This window comes from Rhinatrema bivittatum, unplaced genomic scaffold (assembly GCF_901001135.1).
Source record: "Rhinatrema bivittatum unplaced genomic scaffold, aRhiBiv1.1, whole genome shotgun sequence".
Lineage (NCBI taxonomy): Eukaryota > Metazoa > Chordata > Amphibia > Gymnophiona > Rhinatrematidae > Rhinatrema > Rhinatrema bivittatum.
In genome coordinates this window covers 5,923-20,641 of record NW_021821081.1, presented here as the reverse complement: position 1 = coordinate 20,641, position 14,719 = coordinate 5,923, and the positions used below count along the sequence as shown (strand labels likewise).

General features: G+C 40.4%; 1 protein-coding gene across 1 annotated transcript in view; it reads right to left on the bottom strand.

Annotated features, from left to right (window-relative positions):
* The window catches only part of LOC115082438 (melanoma inhibitory activity protein 2-like), a 90,029-nt gene extending 76,602 nt beyond the window's left edge, over positions 1 to 13,427 (bottom strand). Inside the window, exon 1 of the mRNA XM_029586668.1 lies at positions 13,091 to 13,427. Coding sequence (XP_029442528.1) covers positions 13,091 to 13,178 — 88 coding nt within the window. The 5' untranslated portion in view covers positions 13,179 to 13,427. The remainder of the gene's footprint in view (positions 1 to 13,090) is intronic.
* Between the last annotated feature and the right edge of the window lie 1,292 nt (positions 13,428 to 14,719).

The following is a 14,719-nucleotide window of genomic DNA, read 5'->3' as shown; positions in this document are numbered from 1 at the left end:
CGCGCCACCGGGGCTGCTCCGCTCCTGCCACAGGTACAGACGCTGCCGAAGTTGGCCTCGTCGGCCCTGCCCCCTAGGCATGCGTGCGCGCACGGCCCACACAAATTTAAAGGGCCCGCAGCTGAGAGACGCTGCGGACCCCTCCCGGTCAAGTCGAGAGCGGCCCTATTTAATCCCACCAGTAGTACCTTTGCCAGATGATTTGGCAACAGGTCTCCCTTGCATACTTTGCTTGCTCCAGCGTTTGGACCCTGCTTCCGTCTTCTATTCCTGCCTTGCCCGCCTGTACCCGCTCCGGTTCCTGCCTCTGCCTTCCTTTGCCTGTTCCAGTCTCCAGCTTCCCTCTCTTCCTTCAGACGGATTTCCCTGGCTTGACCTTTGGACCAGATCTCACGTTGCCTGATTGTCACCTGCCACCGACTCTTGGACTGGACCTCACGTTGCTTGATTGCCACCTGCCACCCACCGACCTTTGGACCGGACCTCATGTCACCTGATTGCTGCCTGCCACCCACCGACCTTTGGACCAGACCTCATGTCGCCTGATTGCTGCCTGCCACGACCACCGGACTGGATCTTGTCTCCACAGGGGCCCCTCCTAAGCCCAGCCGGTCCCGGCACACAAAGGCTCAACCCACGGGGAACGGGATTGGGATTGGTGAAGCCCCAGCTGGCCCCTGCCTTCCGTCAGCCTCGCCTCCTGTTGCTGGGAACCTGCGGCAGGTCTTCCTCTCAGGTAGCGACAATCCCAGCACAGGCCAAGGGTCCCATTTCCACCGAGGTCACAACATTCTGGTTGTTCAGTATGTGAGAATGTGCTATCTATTCAAGTGTTTAATCATTCTTATTTAAAACATCCTTATCATTTATTTAGACAGCAGGGTTCATTTATGCTATTGTCTGTCCATGTGAAAATATATATTGGACAGACAAGGCGGGAGATCAAATCCAGGATTATCGAACAAAAGTTGTTTTTTTTGGAGAAAACGGTGTACCATTAGTTGATCATTTAAATTACAAGCTCATTCTATGGAGGATGTCAAATTTTTTGTGATTCAACAGATGCAGAGGGATAGTGGAGGTAGATTTGTACAGCACCTATGGCAGACTGAACAGCAATTCATTTGCATATGGAATACCCTAGTCCCATGGGACTTAATAAGAAAATTGAATAGATGGCGTTTTGGGGTTTTTTTTAAATTATTGAATAGGATTATGTTGGATCTATGGGAGAGCTTTTGATTGAGTTTGGTAAGGGGATAGGTGCATTCCAATTTTTTGAAGGATGATAGGGAGGTTATGATTGGTGCAAAAGTGGCAAACCTCACAAGTCACCTAGAAAGGATTATAGAGAGTGCTGGGGAGGAGCCGGCTGTCGTGGCACATGAGGGCACGAACAACATAGGAAAATGCGGGACGGAGGTTCTGGAAGCCAAATTTAGGATTTTAGGTAGAAAGCTGAAATTGAGAACCTCCAGAGTGGCATTCTCTGAAATGCTTCCTGTTCCACACACAGGTCCCCAGAGGCAGGCAGAGCTCCAGAGTCTCAATGTGTGGACAAGATGATGGTGCAGGGAAGAGGGATTCAGTTTTGTAAGGAACTGGACAAACTTTTGGGGAAGGGGATTTTCTGAAAGGATGGGCTCTACCTTAACCAAAATGGAACCACGCTGCTGGTGCTAACTTTCAAAAAGGAGACAGAGCAGCATTTAAACTAGAACAATGGGGAAAGCCAACAGTCACTCAGCAGTGCAAGGTTTGGAGGAATGTATCTTTGAAGGATACTAATGAAACAGGAGAGTTAGGGCATCCCAGCAGAGAGGTTCCAATATATGCAAAAGTAGCCCATGTGCCTATAAGAAAAGAATCATCTAAGCTAAAGAATTACAAATTATCCATATCAACTGAAAAGAAGGTTGTTAATACAAACAAAAAATGCACTTTGAAATGTCTGTATGCCAATGCCAGTCTAAGAAGTAAGATGGGAGAGTTTAGAGTGTATAGCAGAAAATGATGAGATAGACATAATTGGCATCACAGAGACCTGGTGGAAGGAGAATAACCAATGGGACAGTACTATATCAGGGTACAAATTACATTGTGATGATAGGGAGGATCAACTTGGTGGGGGTATGACACGTTTTTAGCTTTTATAATTATTGTCTTAAAATTAGATTATGTATGTTTTTATTTTTGTTAACCGTTTTGATTAATTTCCAATTGTAAAAGCGGTATACAAACATTTTTAAATAAATAAATAAGGGTAGAAATCCCATGTGTGTGGGTAAGAGTATAGTGATAGGAATATACTATCATCCACCTGGCCAAAATGATCAAACAGATGATGAAATGCTAAGAGAGATCAGGGAAGCTAACCAAGTTGGCAGTGCAGTAATATTGGGAGATTTCAATTACCCTAATATTGACTGGGTAAATGTAACATCAGGACATACTAGAGACATAAAATTCCTGGATGTAATAAAGAACTGCTCATGGAGCAATTGGTTCAGGAACCAACGAGAGAGGGAGCTATTTTAGATTTAATTCTTAGTGGAACGCAGGATTTGGTGAGAGAGGTAATGGTGGTGGGGCCACTTGCAACAATGATCATAACATGATTAAATTTGAACTAATGACTGGAAGGGGGACAATATGTAAATCTAAGCTCTAACACAATTATCAAAAGGGAAACTTTGATAAAATGAGGAAAATAGAAAAAAATTAAAGATGCAGCTGCAAAGGTTAAAAGTGTACAACAGGTGTGGACATTATTTAAAAATACAATCTTAGAAGTGCAGTCCAGATCTATTCCTTGCATTAAGATAGGTGGGAGAAAGGCAAAACGATTACCGGCATGGTTAAAAGGTGAGGTGAAGGAGGCTATTTTAGCCAAAAAAAAACCTTCCTTCAAAAATTGGAAGAAGGATCCATCTGAAGAAAATAGGAAAAAGCATAAGCATTGTCAAGTTAGGTAAAAACATTGATAAGGCTGGCTAAGTGAGAATTTGAAATAAAATTGGCTGTAGAGGCAAAAACTCATAATAAAAACTTTTTAAAATATATCTGAAGATAGAAACCTGTGAGGGAGTCGGTTGGACCGTTAGATGACCAAGGGGCTCATTGTACATGAAGACTAGAGGGTGGCCAACTTAACCCCAATATTTAAAAAGGGCTCCAGGGGCAATCCAGGAAGCTATAGACCAGTAAACCTGACTTCAGTGCCAGGAAAAATAGCGGAAACTATTCTAAAGATCAAAATCACAGAGCATCTAGAAACACATGGTTTACCGGAACACAGTCAGCATGGATTTACCCAAGGCAAGTCTTGCCTCACAAATCTGCTTCATTTTTTTGAAGGGGTTAATAAATATGTGGATAAAGGTAAGCCAGTAAATGTAGTGTATTTGGATTTTCAGAAGGCGTTTGACAAAATCCCTCATGAGAAGCTTCAAGGAAATTAAAAAGTATTGGGATAGGAGGCAGTGTCCTTTCTTAGATTACAAACTGGTTGAAAAACAGGAAACAGAGGGTAGGATTAAATGGTCAATTTTCTCAGTGGAAAAGGTAAACAGTGGAGTGCCTCAGGGATCTGTACTTGGACTGGTGCTTTTCAATATATTTATAAATGATCTGGAAAGGAATATGACGAGTGAGATAATCACATTTACAGATGATACAAAATTATTCAGAGTAGTTAAATCACAAGTAGATTGTGATAAATTGCAGGACTACCTCGTGAGACTGGAAGTTTGGGCATCCAAATGGCAGATGAAATTTAATGTGGACAAGTGCAAAGTGATGCATATAGGGAAAAGTAATCCATGCTATATTACACAATGTTAGGTTCCATATTAGGAGCTACCACCCAGGAAAAGATCTAGGATCATAGTAGATAATACATTGAAATCATCGGCTCAATATGCTTACAATTGCCAACCACAGGGCCCCACGGTCGGCTACACTCACCCCCCGATGCCTGCCTGCCAAAGCGGGCCCTGGCTCCCTGGCTGTGGCAGGAAGTTGCCACTGCTGCCGCACTGCCTGCTGCTTCAAGCTTTCTCGCTGATGTGGCAGCCCTCCCGGGCTGAGCCACCTCACTAATGCTGCCATGCCACCCATGACCGCACCTCAGGCACCGCCACCTTCCTTCCAGGCTGAGCACACCCCCTAGGTGTGCGCGCGTGCACCTCCTCCAACAGCTCTGACAGTCAGAGCTTGCCTTGGCAGCAAGTCCCATCGCTCTCCTTGAGCTGCGCTCCAAAGTTCCTGAATTCCTGCGTTCCTGCCTTCCTGAGTCCCTACGTTCCTACCTTCTGTTGCTCCTGATCCCGGACGGACCCTCGGTTTCTGACCTTCTCCCTAAAACTGACTTTGAGTATTGCCACCAGCCTCTGACCTTTGGCCTAGACCTAACCTCGAGTATTATCGCCTGGCCATCTCCCCATGGGAATCATCCACACAGAGGCCCGCCTAAGACTAGCCAGCCCCCGGTACCCAAGGGCTCAACCTGCGTGGAATGAGGGCTGGTATTGGCGAAGCTCCAGCTGGCCTCTGCTTCCCATCCGACCTCACCTACCAATGGTGGGGGCCTGCGGGGGTCTCCCCCACAGGCAGTGCCAACTCCTCCTTGGTTCAAGTGTCCACTCCTTCAACAGGTGCTGAGGCAGTCAAAAAAGAAAACAGAATGTTAGGAATTATTAGAAATGGAATGGGAATAAAACGGAAAATGTCATAATGCCGCTGTATCGCTCCATGGTGATACCACACCTTGATACTGTGTACAATTCTGGTAGCTGCATCTCAAAAAAGATGCATGGAGAAGGTACAGAGAAGGGCAACTAAAATGATAAAGGGGATGGAACAGCTCCCCTATGAGGAAAGGCTAAACAGGTTAGGGCTGTTCAGCTTGGAGAAGAGATGGCTGAAGGGGGATATTATAAAGATCTTTAAAATCATGAGAGGTCTAGAAAGGGTAAATGTTAATTGGTTATTTACTCTTTCAGATAATAGAAGGACTAGGGGGCACATCATGAAGTTAGCAAGTAGCACATTTAAAATTAATCAGAGAAAATTATTTTTCACTCAAAACACAATTAAGCTCTGGAATTTGTTGCCAGAGGATGTGGTTAGTGCAATTAGTATAGCTGGGTTTAAAAAGGTTTGGATAAGTTCTTGGAGGAGAAGTCCATTATTTGCTATTAATCAAGTTGTCTTAGAGAATATCCACTGCTATTACTAGCATCAGTAGCATAGGATCTACTTAGTGTTTTGGTACTTGCCAGGTACTTGTTTGTAGCCTGGATTGGCCACTGTAGGATGCTGGGCTTGATGGACCCTTGGTTTGACCCAGTATGGCAATTTCTTATGTTCTTATGCTCAGGAAACTTTATAGCGACGTGTTAAGAGAACAGCAGTGGTAGCTGTTGATGTTAGTTACGATGCTCCAGGCATTCTTAGTTGGTACTGAGCATATCGGCTTTGTAATTTAAGGTTTTTTAATTCTGAGACATAGTTATAGGTGGGATTTTTATCATGGTTGGATATAGGTTGTATAAATGAGTTGACCAATTGGTGAAGTAATATGAGTATTTTGTAATGGTATGGGTAGGTATATGGTGGTGAACCCTGGGAAACTAATATATATATTATACATTTACAGGTACTGAATTTTGAATATGAAATAAGGTACGATGGATACCATTTTTGAGATGTAAGGTGTGGATTCATATTGAGGAATGTCTTGCGAAGGGCATCATTGAATCTGGTTGTATATCTAAATAGCGATTATGATACCTATGATATTTGAAGCCATGTAATGATTGTGGGAGATTTTAGGGAGGATATAAGGCAATTAGGTTTAGGATTTATACACATGAAATACAAAATAAATGTATTTGTATTATTGCGCTCAGGGTCATATTTGAAAATTTTCCCCTCTGAAGAAGCTCAATATTGGGCAAAACAAGGGACCTTTGTTGGGGTAGGGGTTGAGCGATGTCCAATGGTATATGGGATTGAAGTAGAGAAGAATATCATCCACAGAGATTATTTTGTGAGTATGAGAGGGAATACATGTAAAGAAGATTCATAAGAGGAGAAGACCAGTATATAATACACAGACACACCTCCATGAATTATTCAGACCCATGGGATATTATTTTGAGAATACTCATATTAACTTTTAACTGTCTATTAGAGTTGTTGATTAAATTCATTATTATATGGGTTGATAGTATGTGTATTACATTTTTAAATTTTGGAGAGTGTGCTTGTGGAGTTGTATGAAAGGGGGGTGTAAGTATGTGAGTTCATATTTAAGTATTGTATTTAAAAACATTATGTGACACTGTGAACTACCTTATTGTAATAAGTGATTAAAAATTAAAAAGTGTATATAAATGTAATTTAACAAATTGTATGTCTTGATATAACTCTTCCCTTTTTATATGGCTGCCCTTAAGTTAGCCAGATAAGCATATCAGGTTAATTTTAAGTTAGCCAGACATGTATACCCAGTGGCTGAATATGGACCCCAATATGTTTGCTTCAGACCTAAATCCATCTGAAAGAAGAAACCATGAAGAAAACAATAAAAGATTCAGTTGAAAAGTTGATTTCCGGAATCCTGAGTAAAATTACTTTTTTTTTTAAGTCAGAAAATGGCACATACAGAAGTCTACAAGATTGCCTTAAGTAGAGTTATATTTGCAGTAAAGGAACAGTCTTGGGGAAGTAACTTTGATGTATCATGGTTGGGTTAATTTAGATCCTTATGAGAGAAAAAAATACAGTTTTTTAATTCATAGTTATAGGATGTAGCTTTGTGCTTGCTTTAATTCACTGTAAAATTTAACTGCAAAGTCTTCCCTTTGCAATTATCTAAATATAAGAGATAGGGACAGGTAGGCCTCATTTAGTATAAGAGCATGAACAGAATTTAGTACTGACAACATGTTGAAGTAAATTATAAGATGGCAGAAGAGTCTATTAGAGAGAAACAAACAACCTATACTCCATTCTTATAGTACAAGATCAGTACATAGCTTGCTTGGGAAGTACTGAATATTCTGCCAGAAAAGATAATGGAGAATCAATACTGTTTATAACCTTGTATATTGCAAAAGTAACTGGTAAGAAAAAATTACTGCATGTGTTAGGACAACTCTGAAATGGTGGGTTCTTGTCTTTTGTACTCACTACTTGTAATTGCCATTTTGCCCATAAAGCATAAAAAAGAAATGACAGGATTCTGGGCAGTTAGATAGCCCTTCCTCTACAGCTCTTCCTTCTCAGCCTACAGTCCTCCTTTTTGCCCCTTTGATGGAAATAGCTTGGAAGCTTCAAGGTCACAGGCAGAGAAATACAAAATGCAAGATGGAGACAAGATTTAGTCAGAGGATAAAAATACCACTTAGAGCCAACTAGTAGTTAGGGAGTTAAATCTTGTCCTTGGTGTTCAGTGAAAAGTAGAACCAGGAAGCTCTACTAGTGCTGAGAGTTGAAACACCTGGCATCAGCCTAGATTTAGTTTACGGTAAAATTTCTTTATTAAGAAATGGATTATAGACACAATATAAAATGCACACAGTATTTATACATTCTTTTATATTGGTTTTGCAGTAGTGTTTCTGTCTGAATTATTATTGGATTGCTTTTATTTATATGAAAAGAATATGTTTAGATTTAGAGAAGATCAGAGCTAATAGTCCCACATGTGAGAAAGAATGTCTGGGCAAAATGGCAATTACAAATAGTGCGTACAAAAGACAAGAATCCACCATTTCAGAGTTGTCTAACACATGCAGTAGTTTTTTCATATCAGTTAGTTTGTAATACTTCAGAAGAGTTAGGAAACAAAGAAAACTGTTCAGCACATGTGCCACCCAAATACATAAGACTCTAGCACCTGATGGGAGGGGAAGATTTCTGCTGACAGTTGAACTGAGAGAGGTAGGCATGACAAACTCTGCAACGACCCAGAGTTTCCGGCACTGTTTCAGCCCTCCCATGAGATAACACTTGCAGCCACCAACTGGCAAGATAGAGGGTGCCTATCCAGAAAGTGGCAGCTTTTTTGCTAGGCCTTTGTATACTTAATATTTTCCCTGCTAGCTGGGTAAAATTATTTACCCTTGCTTATGTGTTGATATATAACCTGTTTTGTTTGTTATTGTCACAGATGTTCTTATAAGCATCTGTTTGAGCATATATTATAAAGAATAATATAGCTTTTCATTTTTCACGTAGGCTATAGTCAGGTGTCATTATTGTCTTAATATTTGTGTGATTCAGATTGCAAGGCAAAAGCCCCCATCCTTCCACCCATTACAAGAGTGGGCACTGCTTCATTGTAATATCTATATTATAAAAGTTTTGTATTGCTTCAGGACTTTACCTTGTGATTTTTGGATTGCTTTGCTGTGGGCTCGCTTGGAGTTCCGGGGGTAGACGCAAGACTGCCCTGACGGTAATACCACCAATCCCCAGCAAGAACGTCAGAAGGAGGAGCCAGAAGTGGAGGATAAAAGGGCTCTCCTTCAGCGTTTTCATTCTAGGCAAGGAGAGAAAGATTACTTACTTGAGGTGATATTGCCTTGATTGCTTCGGGACTTTACCTTGTGATTTTTGGATTGCTTTGCTGTGGGCTCGCTTGGACTTCTGGGGGTAGATGCAAGACTGCCCCGACGGTAACACTGCCAATCCCCAGCAAGAACGTCAGAAGAAGGAGTCGGAAGTGGAGGATAAAAGGGCTCTCCTTCGGCGCGTAGCTGCGACGGCACGCTGCCAAGCTGCGCGCCTAAGGGGCGAGCGGGCTTTGACCGGCTTCGACCGGATTTGCCAGATTTACCATGAGTTGGTATTTGATCTTCCTGAAGAAGCTTGAATATCCTCAGGGAGGCGATGTCTTATGCTCTCCCTTAACCTCCTAAGGGAAGCACTGGAGTTAAATAAGTAAGAAACCACCTGGCTACTCAAAATTAGACTCTGTACTGTTTATTAATATTAAAACTAATATGCCTCACACTAAGAGAAAGGCAAAGATTAGGCCTTCTCTTGGAGTATCTAATCAGAGGACTGTGTCAGAGTGGTTAAACTCCCCACATTATACTCCCGTGGAGGGGGCCACATTAGGGGAAGTTTTAGAGCACAAACTTCCTCTTATGGCCAATGATATCTCACTTAGGGCTTCATTTTCCAAGGAGTTACCGCACGTGATAATTCCACAAACCGCGCTAACAGCAGTTAACGCATGCAAAGTTTTTATTTTGTATTCAGGGGGCGGAGTTGGGGTGGAGCAAATTTAAAGTAGGGAGGATTTATTGTATGCTGTGAAACAGCTGCACTGTTAGCACGGCTCCTAACGTGGCCAATAACCACACCTCTTTCATTTGCGTTATGTTGTGCGATCGCATGCGCTACAGGTTTATTGTGGTTCATGATGTCTCCTGACGAGAGAGAGAGAGAGAGAGAGAGGAGAGAGACTTGCCATAGTGTCCTCTCCCTAGACAGGTATTTGTATCCCTATGGGAGGCCCACCTAGTAACTGGAGGTGAGGTTTAAGTATTAGTGTAGGGGGTTAGGGGCCACTTTCACATTCAACGTGAGACGTATGAACAGAACAGTGGTCTCTTGTGAAGATTTGATGACCTACGGAGTGAGGAAACTCACCCAAAAATGAGATTTGTGCAATGTTCTCTCAACCTAGCTTGTTGTTAACCAGGTAGAGAGTCCATCAAGCTAGGTTGAGCAAACATAAGATAGTTATTGATCCATCTATGAATCTTTCAGATTTCTTAATGAAATCACAAGAGGAAATATGTATTGAAAATCGTGGTGCAATGTTAATAATGTTTGCATTTGTTTCAGATAAAGAAAATGTTTTAAAATATTTTTTCAGGAATAGAGGGAAAAACTTCTATGGGCAAAAGATCTGGATATATCCTGATCTTGTTAAGTCCACACAAATCAGAAGAAAGAAATTTCTAGCTTATAGGAAGAACGTAATCGAAAGTGGGGGACAATTCTTATTAAAATTCCCTTGTAAATGTGCTGTCAAATTTAAAGGGCACAACTATCAGTTCACTAATCCTGAACATCTTAGATCCTTGTTAGGGATTGAAGAGCAGGCAGAAGAAAATAAATAGGGGAGAAATCTTACTTTTTCCAATTTTGATGCTTAGTTTATTACACTGCAATGTTTGCGCTCATTAAGTAACAGTGCTTATCTTAATTTTCCTTTTGGATATACAGAATATAGTATGTGTAATTATGCTTTGAATGTATTCTTGTTTTTTTCATTTTCATTTTCTTTTTGTATTCTGTATTATTACTGAATGCAAGATATTCTCGTATGATGTATAAGTTTGATAATTTAATAAATAAAGAATTAAAAAAAAAAAAGTTTTGTGCAACTGTGTGCCATTGAAGTTTTGGTTGTTAGTTTGTAATTTTGTTTTCATATGGTAGTTTTGTACTTAGGACTATGGAAAAAATTACTGCACTCACAATTACAAGTCTGCTGAAGGGCTTCTTTGCAATTTTTTGGGCTCAGTCCTTCAATCTGGCTCTAAGTGTTTTTCTGTTAACCCCACACTAGCACATACGGTATATTATCTGATGACTAAGGGTCATGATGGAATAAAGTCACTGTTCCATTGTGGTTAGCTCTCTTCTACATTTATTTATTTATTTTTTTAGGTTTTTATATACCGGAAGTTCCTGTATACAATACATATCACTCGGTTCACAATTAACAGAGAAAACTATCGCCGGGAAGGCGGTTTACATGGAACATACATGGAACATGTATGTTCCATGTATGTTCCATGTATTTACTCCATGTCCATGTATGTTCCATGTATGTTCCATGTATGTTCTACATGTCCAACCTTCCTCATAGATTACAGTTCTCAGAAAGTTATTGTACTTAATAATGTTCTCTGCAGCTATTGTCACCCTATTTATTCAATCTGTATATTCAGCCATTATGTGATAGTCTCCAGGAGGAAGGCTTCCAGGATCATCTGTTAACTGGTGATGTTCAGATCATATGTCCCACTGAGGCACAAAGGTGTCAGATAATATCCAAAGTAAATCATTGTCACCCTATGGGTGGGGAACCCACAACCAGAAGCAGATTATCAAATAAAGATTGAAGGACTTATATTTCCATGACCCCAGAAGGCAAGAAATTTGGGCATTTGGCTGGATTCAGGGCTGATCATGAGAGAGTAAGTTTTAGTCATCATTCAGTCAGCTTTTTTCTACCTACAGACTATTTGAACAGCTCCGACCATATTTATTACAAAACGATCTTATTAGTGTGACTCGGGCCCTTGCGTTATGTATTTTGAATTATCACAGCAATAGCTGAGATGGCTACAAATCTCCAAAACACAGTGCCATGTGTAGTTGGGGGATTGCATTTCTCCTTTACACTGCGGCTTGTAGGCCAAAAACTGGTTACGTTTCATTGGAGAGTGGTTCTCTTCGTTTCATTGGGAGCTTTTTTTGGTTTTTATTTTCTTATGTATCAACCAACAGTGTACACTAAAAACAAAACAAAATAAAACACAAAATGTCATGCTTTTTTCTATCATTTCTTTCTAAAAATGACATGGAATGATATCTCAAACAAAAACCACATTTCATGAAGTTTAAAATGATTATGCTTACATTTAAGGCATTGGATGACCTGGGTCCTCCCTACATACGTCTTTAATTAGGGAGCTATGTAACTAGGTGCCATTTGGGATTGGCACAGAAGGAGTTTCTGATGGTCCCAGGGATAGTGGATATGAGGTTGGAAAAACCACGGAGAAGGGCCTTCTTTGCCTGAGAAATAGCTTGCCTGATGTACTGCAAGTTCAGAAAGATTACGTGCAGTTTAGGAAGCAGGTAAAGGCATGGTTTTCCAACAGGTCTTCCCAGAGGATGGCTAGAGAGAGAAGTAGTTGCTGAGAATTTGCTAAGAGATGGGGCATTGATTAATAAGAGTTTTTTTTGTTAATAAAGGAGGTTTAGCTAGGCTGGATTGGAAATAGGAGGTTGGGAGAGTTACCCATAGGGTGAGATACACCAATAGTGAGCTTTGTTAGAGAAATGATTAGGAGTGGGATGGTGTTAATTTTAACAATGTTTTATTGGACTCTACTGAGATTGGGTTTTAATAAATGTGATTACTTATGTTTTTTATTTTGTGATTTGATGTAAAATGGTTTCAATGTTTATTTATTACTAGTTTGTTTGTGAATTGCCTTGAGTTGACCATAGACAAGGTGATTCAAATGTTATCATTTATAAATGATATCTGGATTGGTTTATACATCTACTGCAGGATGTTTATCACAAAAATTAAAAAGCAGAGAGATGAGCCTCACTTAAAGGCCGATGTACTACAGCGCATTGAAATTTAAAAGGTTGGCTTCATGTGTAAAAATGACATGTTGGCCTTAGGCGCATAAGTTTCCCTTTTTTATGCACAAAGCAGATTTTGCAAATTATTTTGGATTCACATGTGGTAAACTTACACTTGCAAAGTTAATCTTATGAAATTTCATGCAAAATCAAAGTTAATGAGCCAATGTGATGCAAAATCATGCAAAGCAGCTCCTTAACTATGTTTGGAGTGCTAAAAGATATGTAAAAAAGCCTTCATGTGCCTCAGCAAGTTATATTTTTTATAAAGTTGTCTGTAGAAAACGTCAACGTGTACGTTTTCTACCAGGCTCATTTGTATGCGAGTCCCAATTGAAAATTTACACACACAAAATTGCAATGTCTGCATGAATTTCAAGGCACCTTAGTGTATTGGCCCCTTATTACATTCTGTGTCTATGGGTAAAAAGCTTAGTAAATTGGTCCTATGTTTTATGCATTGTCAGTGACCACATAACAGTGTCACTATATGATGCTCAGATTTGTTAGAAACATTTCCCTTTAAACTAACCAATATAAAAACACTAGCTATTAAAATTCACTGGTCTCATTTTGAACAGTAAAAAATTGGCTGTGCCCCTATTATCACATCTGACACCCAGTATTTCTTCTTGCTTATCATTTTCACTGAATAAACCAATGAATCCAATACCTGGTTCTGCATTTACACGAGCGTCCTGAGCTGCACACTGGGCTCTGATGACAGACAGCAGGGCTTGCAGTTTCTGGAGCCAAATCATTTTCTCTCGCCTACTTTCCTTATTCAAGATGGCCACTTTGGGGGCAGCAGATGCAGCAGCACTATCCTGCTTCTCCCCACTACTCCTGTCAAGCGTGAACGTATTCACATCACTTTGAGCGTTTTCAAGATTTTCAAGATACTGTTCGCACTGCAAAAGCTTCAACTTGTTTCCTTCGCAAACACTTTTTAACTGTGCCGTTTGCACACGGGTTATTTTTTGATGCAAGTCCTCTAACTCCTTGAATGTTTTAAGTATCTGAGTCTATTTTATGTGTTATTAGCTCCTTGTTTTGCTGCAAAGCAGAGTTTGTCACAGTGAATATTTTCTCTGATTCATGTTCATCTTTCTCTTTTGTCTATAGCTAATGTTTCCCAGGTGTCGACCTGTTCAGTCTCAGGTTCCTCTGTTAGCATTTTTAAATCATTGCTAGTCACAAGGTGATCTGTAGTTTCAGTTGACTGATGTTTAGTCTCCTTGACAAATGTACTTTCAATTAAATCAGACTTCTTTTGCACAATACTAGATTCTATGTTTCTTGCAGTTTTTCTGTCATCTTCCATATTTTCATTTGATTCATGATCAGTGATTTTGTATTCAGCCCCTGAGTTTGTGTCTTCCTCACTGTTTCTACTGAACATGTCTCCCAAGAACCCAGATGTTTTGGAAAATATAATGCTCATCACCCCTTTCATTGGAATAGCCCTCTGATCTTCCACATCTTGAGGATCTACTCTTTCCTGACTTTCTGTGTCTATTATGTTTCTTTCCTCCCCATCTCTAGCCTTCTCAGAAGTGTCATACTCTTCTGACTGAGTGTGGTGTTCAGAAGAAGGGACCTCGTGCTTTTCAGCATAAGGCATTTCTTTTTTATTGCCTATCTGCTCTTTACCAAAGGCATTTGCAGAGGTTAAATGTACTACGCTATCATGCATTGTCTGATCCTGCCTGTCAGTGAGCGATATGGATTGGCCTGTGCTAAGTCCTTTAGGAGATGTACGAATTCTCTGAACCCCAATGTCACCAGAATTAACCAGTTCTAAATATGATGGCAAGTTTCCTAATTCAGAGTTTCCATCAATGCAAGGCTGCTCTTGTGGTACCTGTTCTCTGTGTTTAATGAAGGCTTGCTGGCTAGGCTCCGGTGATGTTACTGAGCTATCCTGAAAGCTTTCCTTAGACTCAGCAATATCTGTTAACTCTCTTATGCCTTCATTGGGATAATGAGGATATAAAATGTTACTGTGTCTATTTAGTACGTTTTCTGTGTCATCATGATAAAGTAAATGTCCAGACTGCTGTTTGCCTGAGTCCAATGCTGCAAAAAGGTGTCTAAGGTCTTGTTTTTCCTTCTCCAGCACTTTTTCTTGTTCAACATGTTCTCTGAAATTTGGACTGTCTTTCTCAACAATCGTGTCTTCTGATATTAGAAACTCAGTTTCTGAGGGAACACCTTGTAAATTAATTTCTCTCTGGTCTTCAGCTTGGTTCCCATTTGCAGGCTCTTTATGCACCTGAAGCTCTTCCGCTGTAGGAGTAGT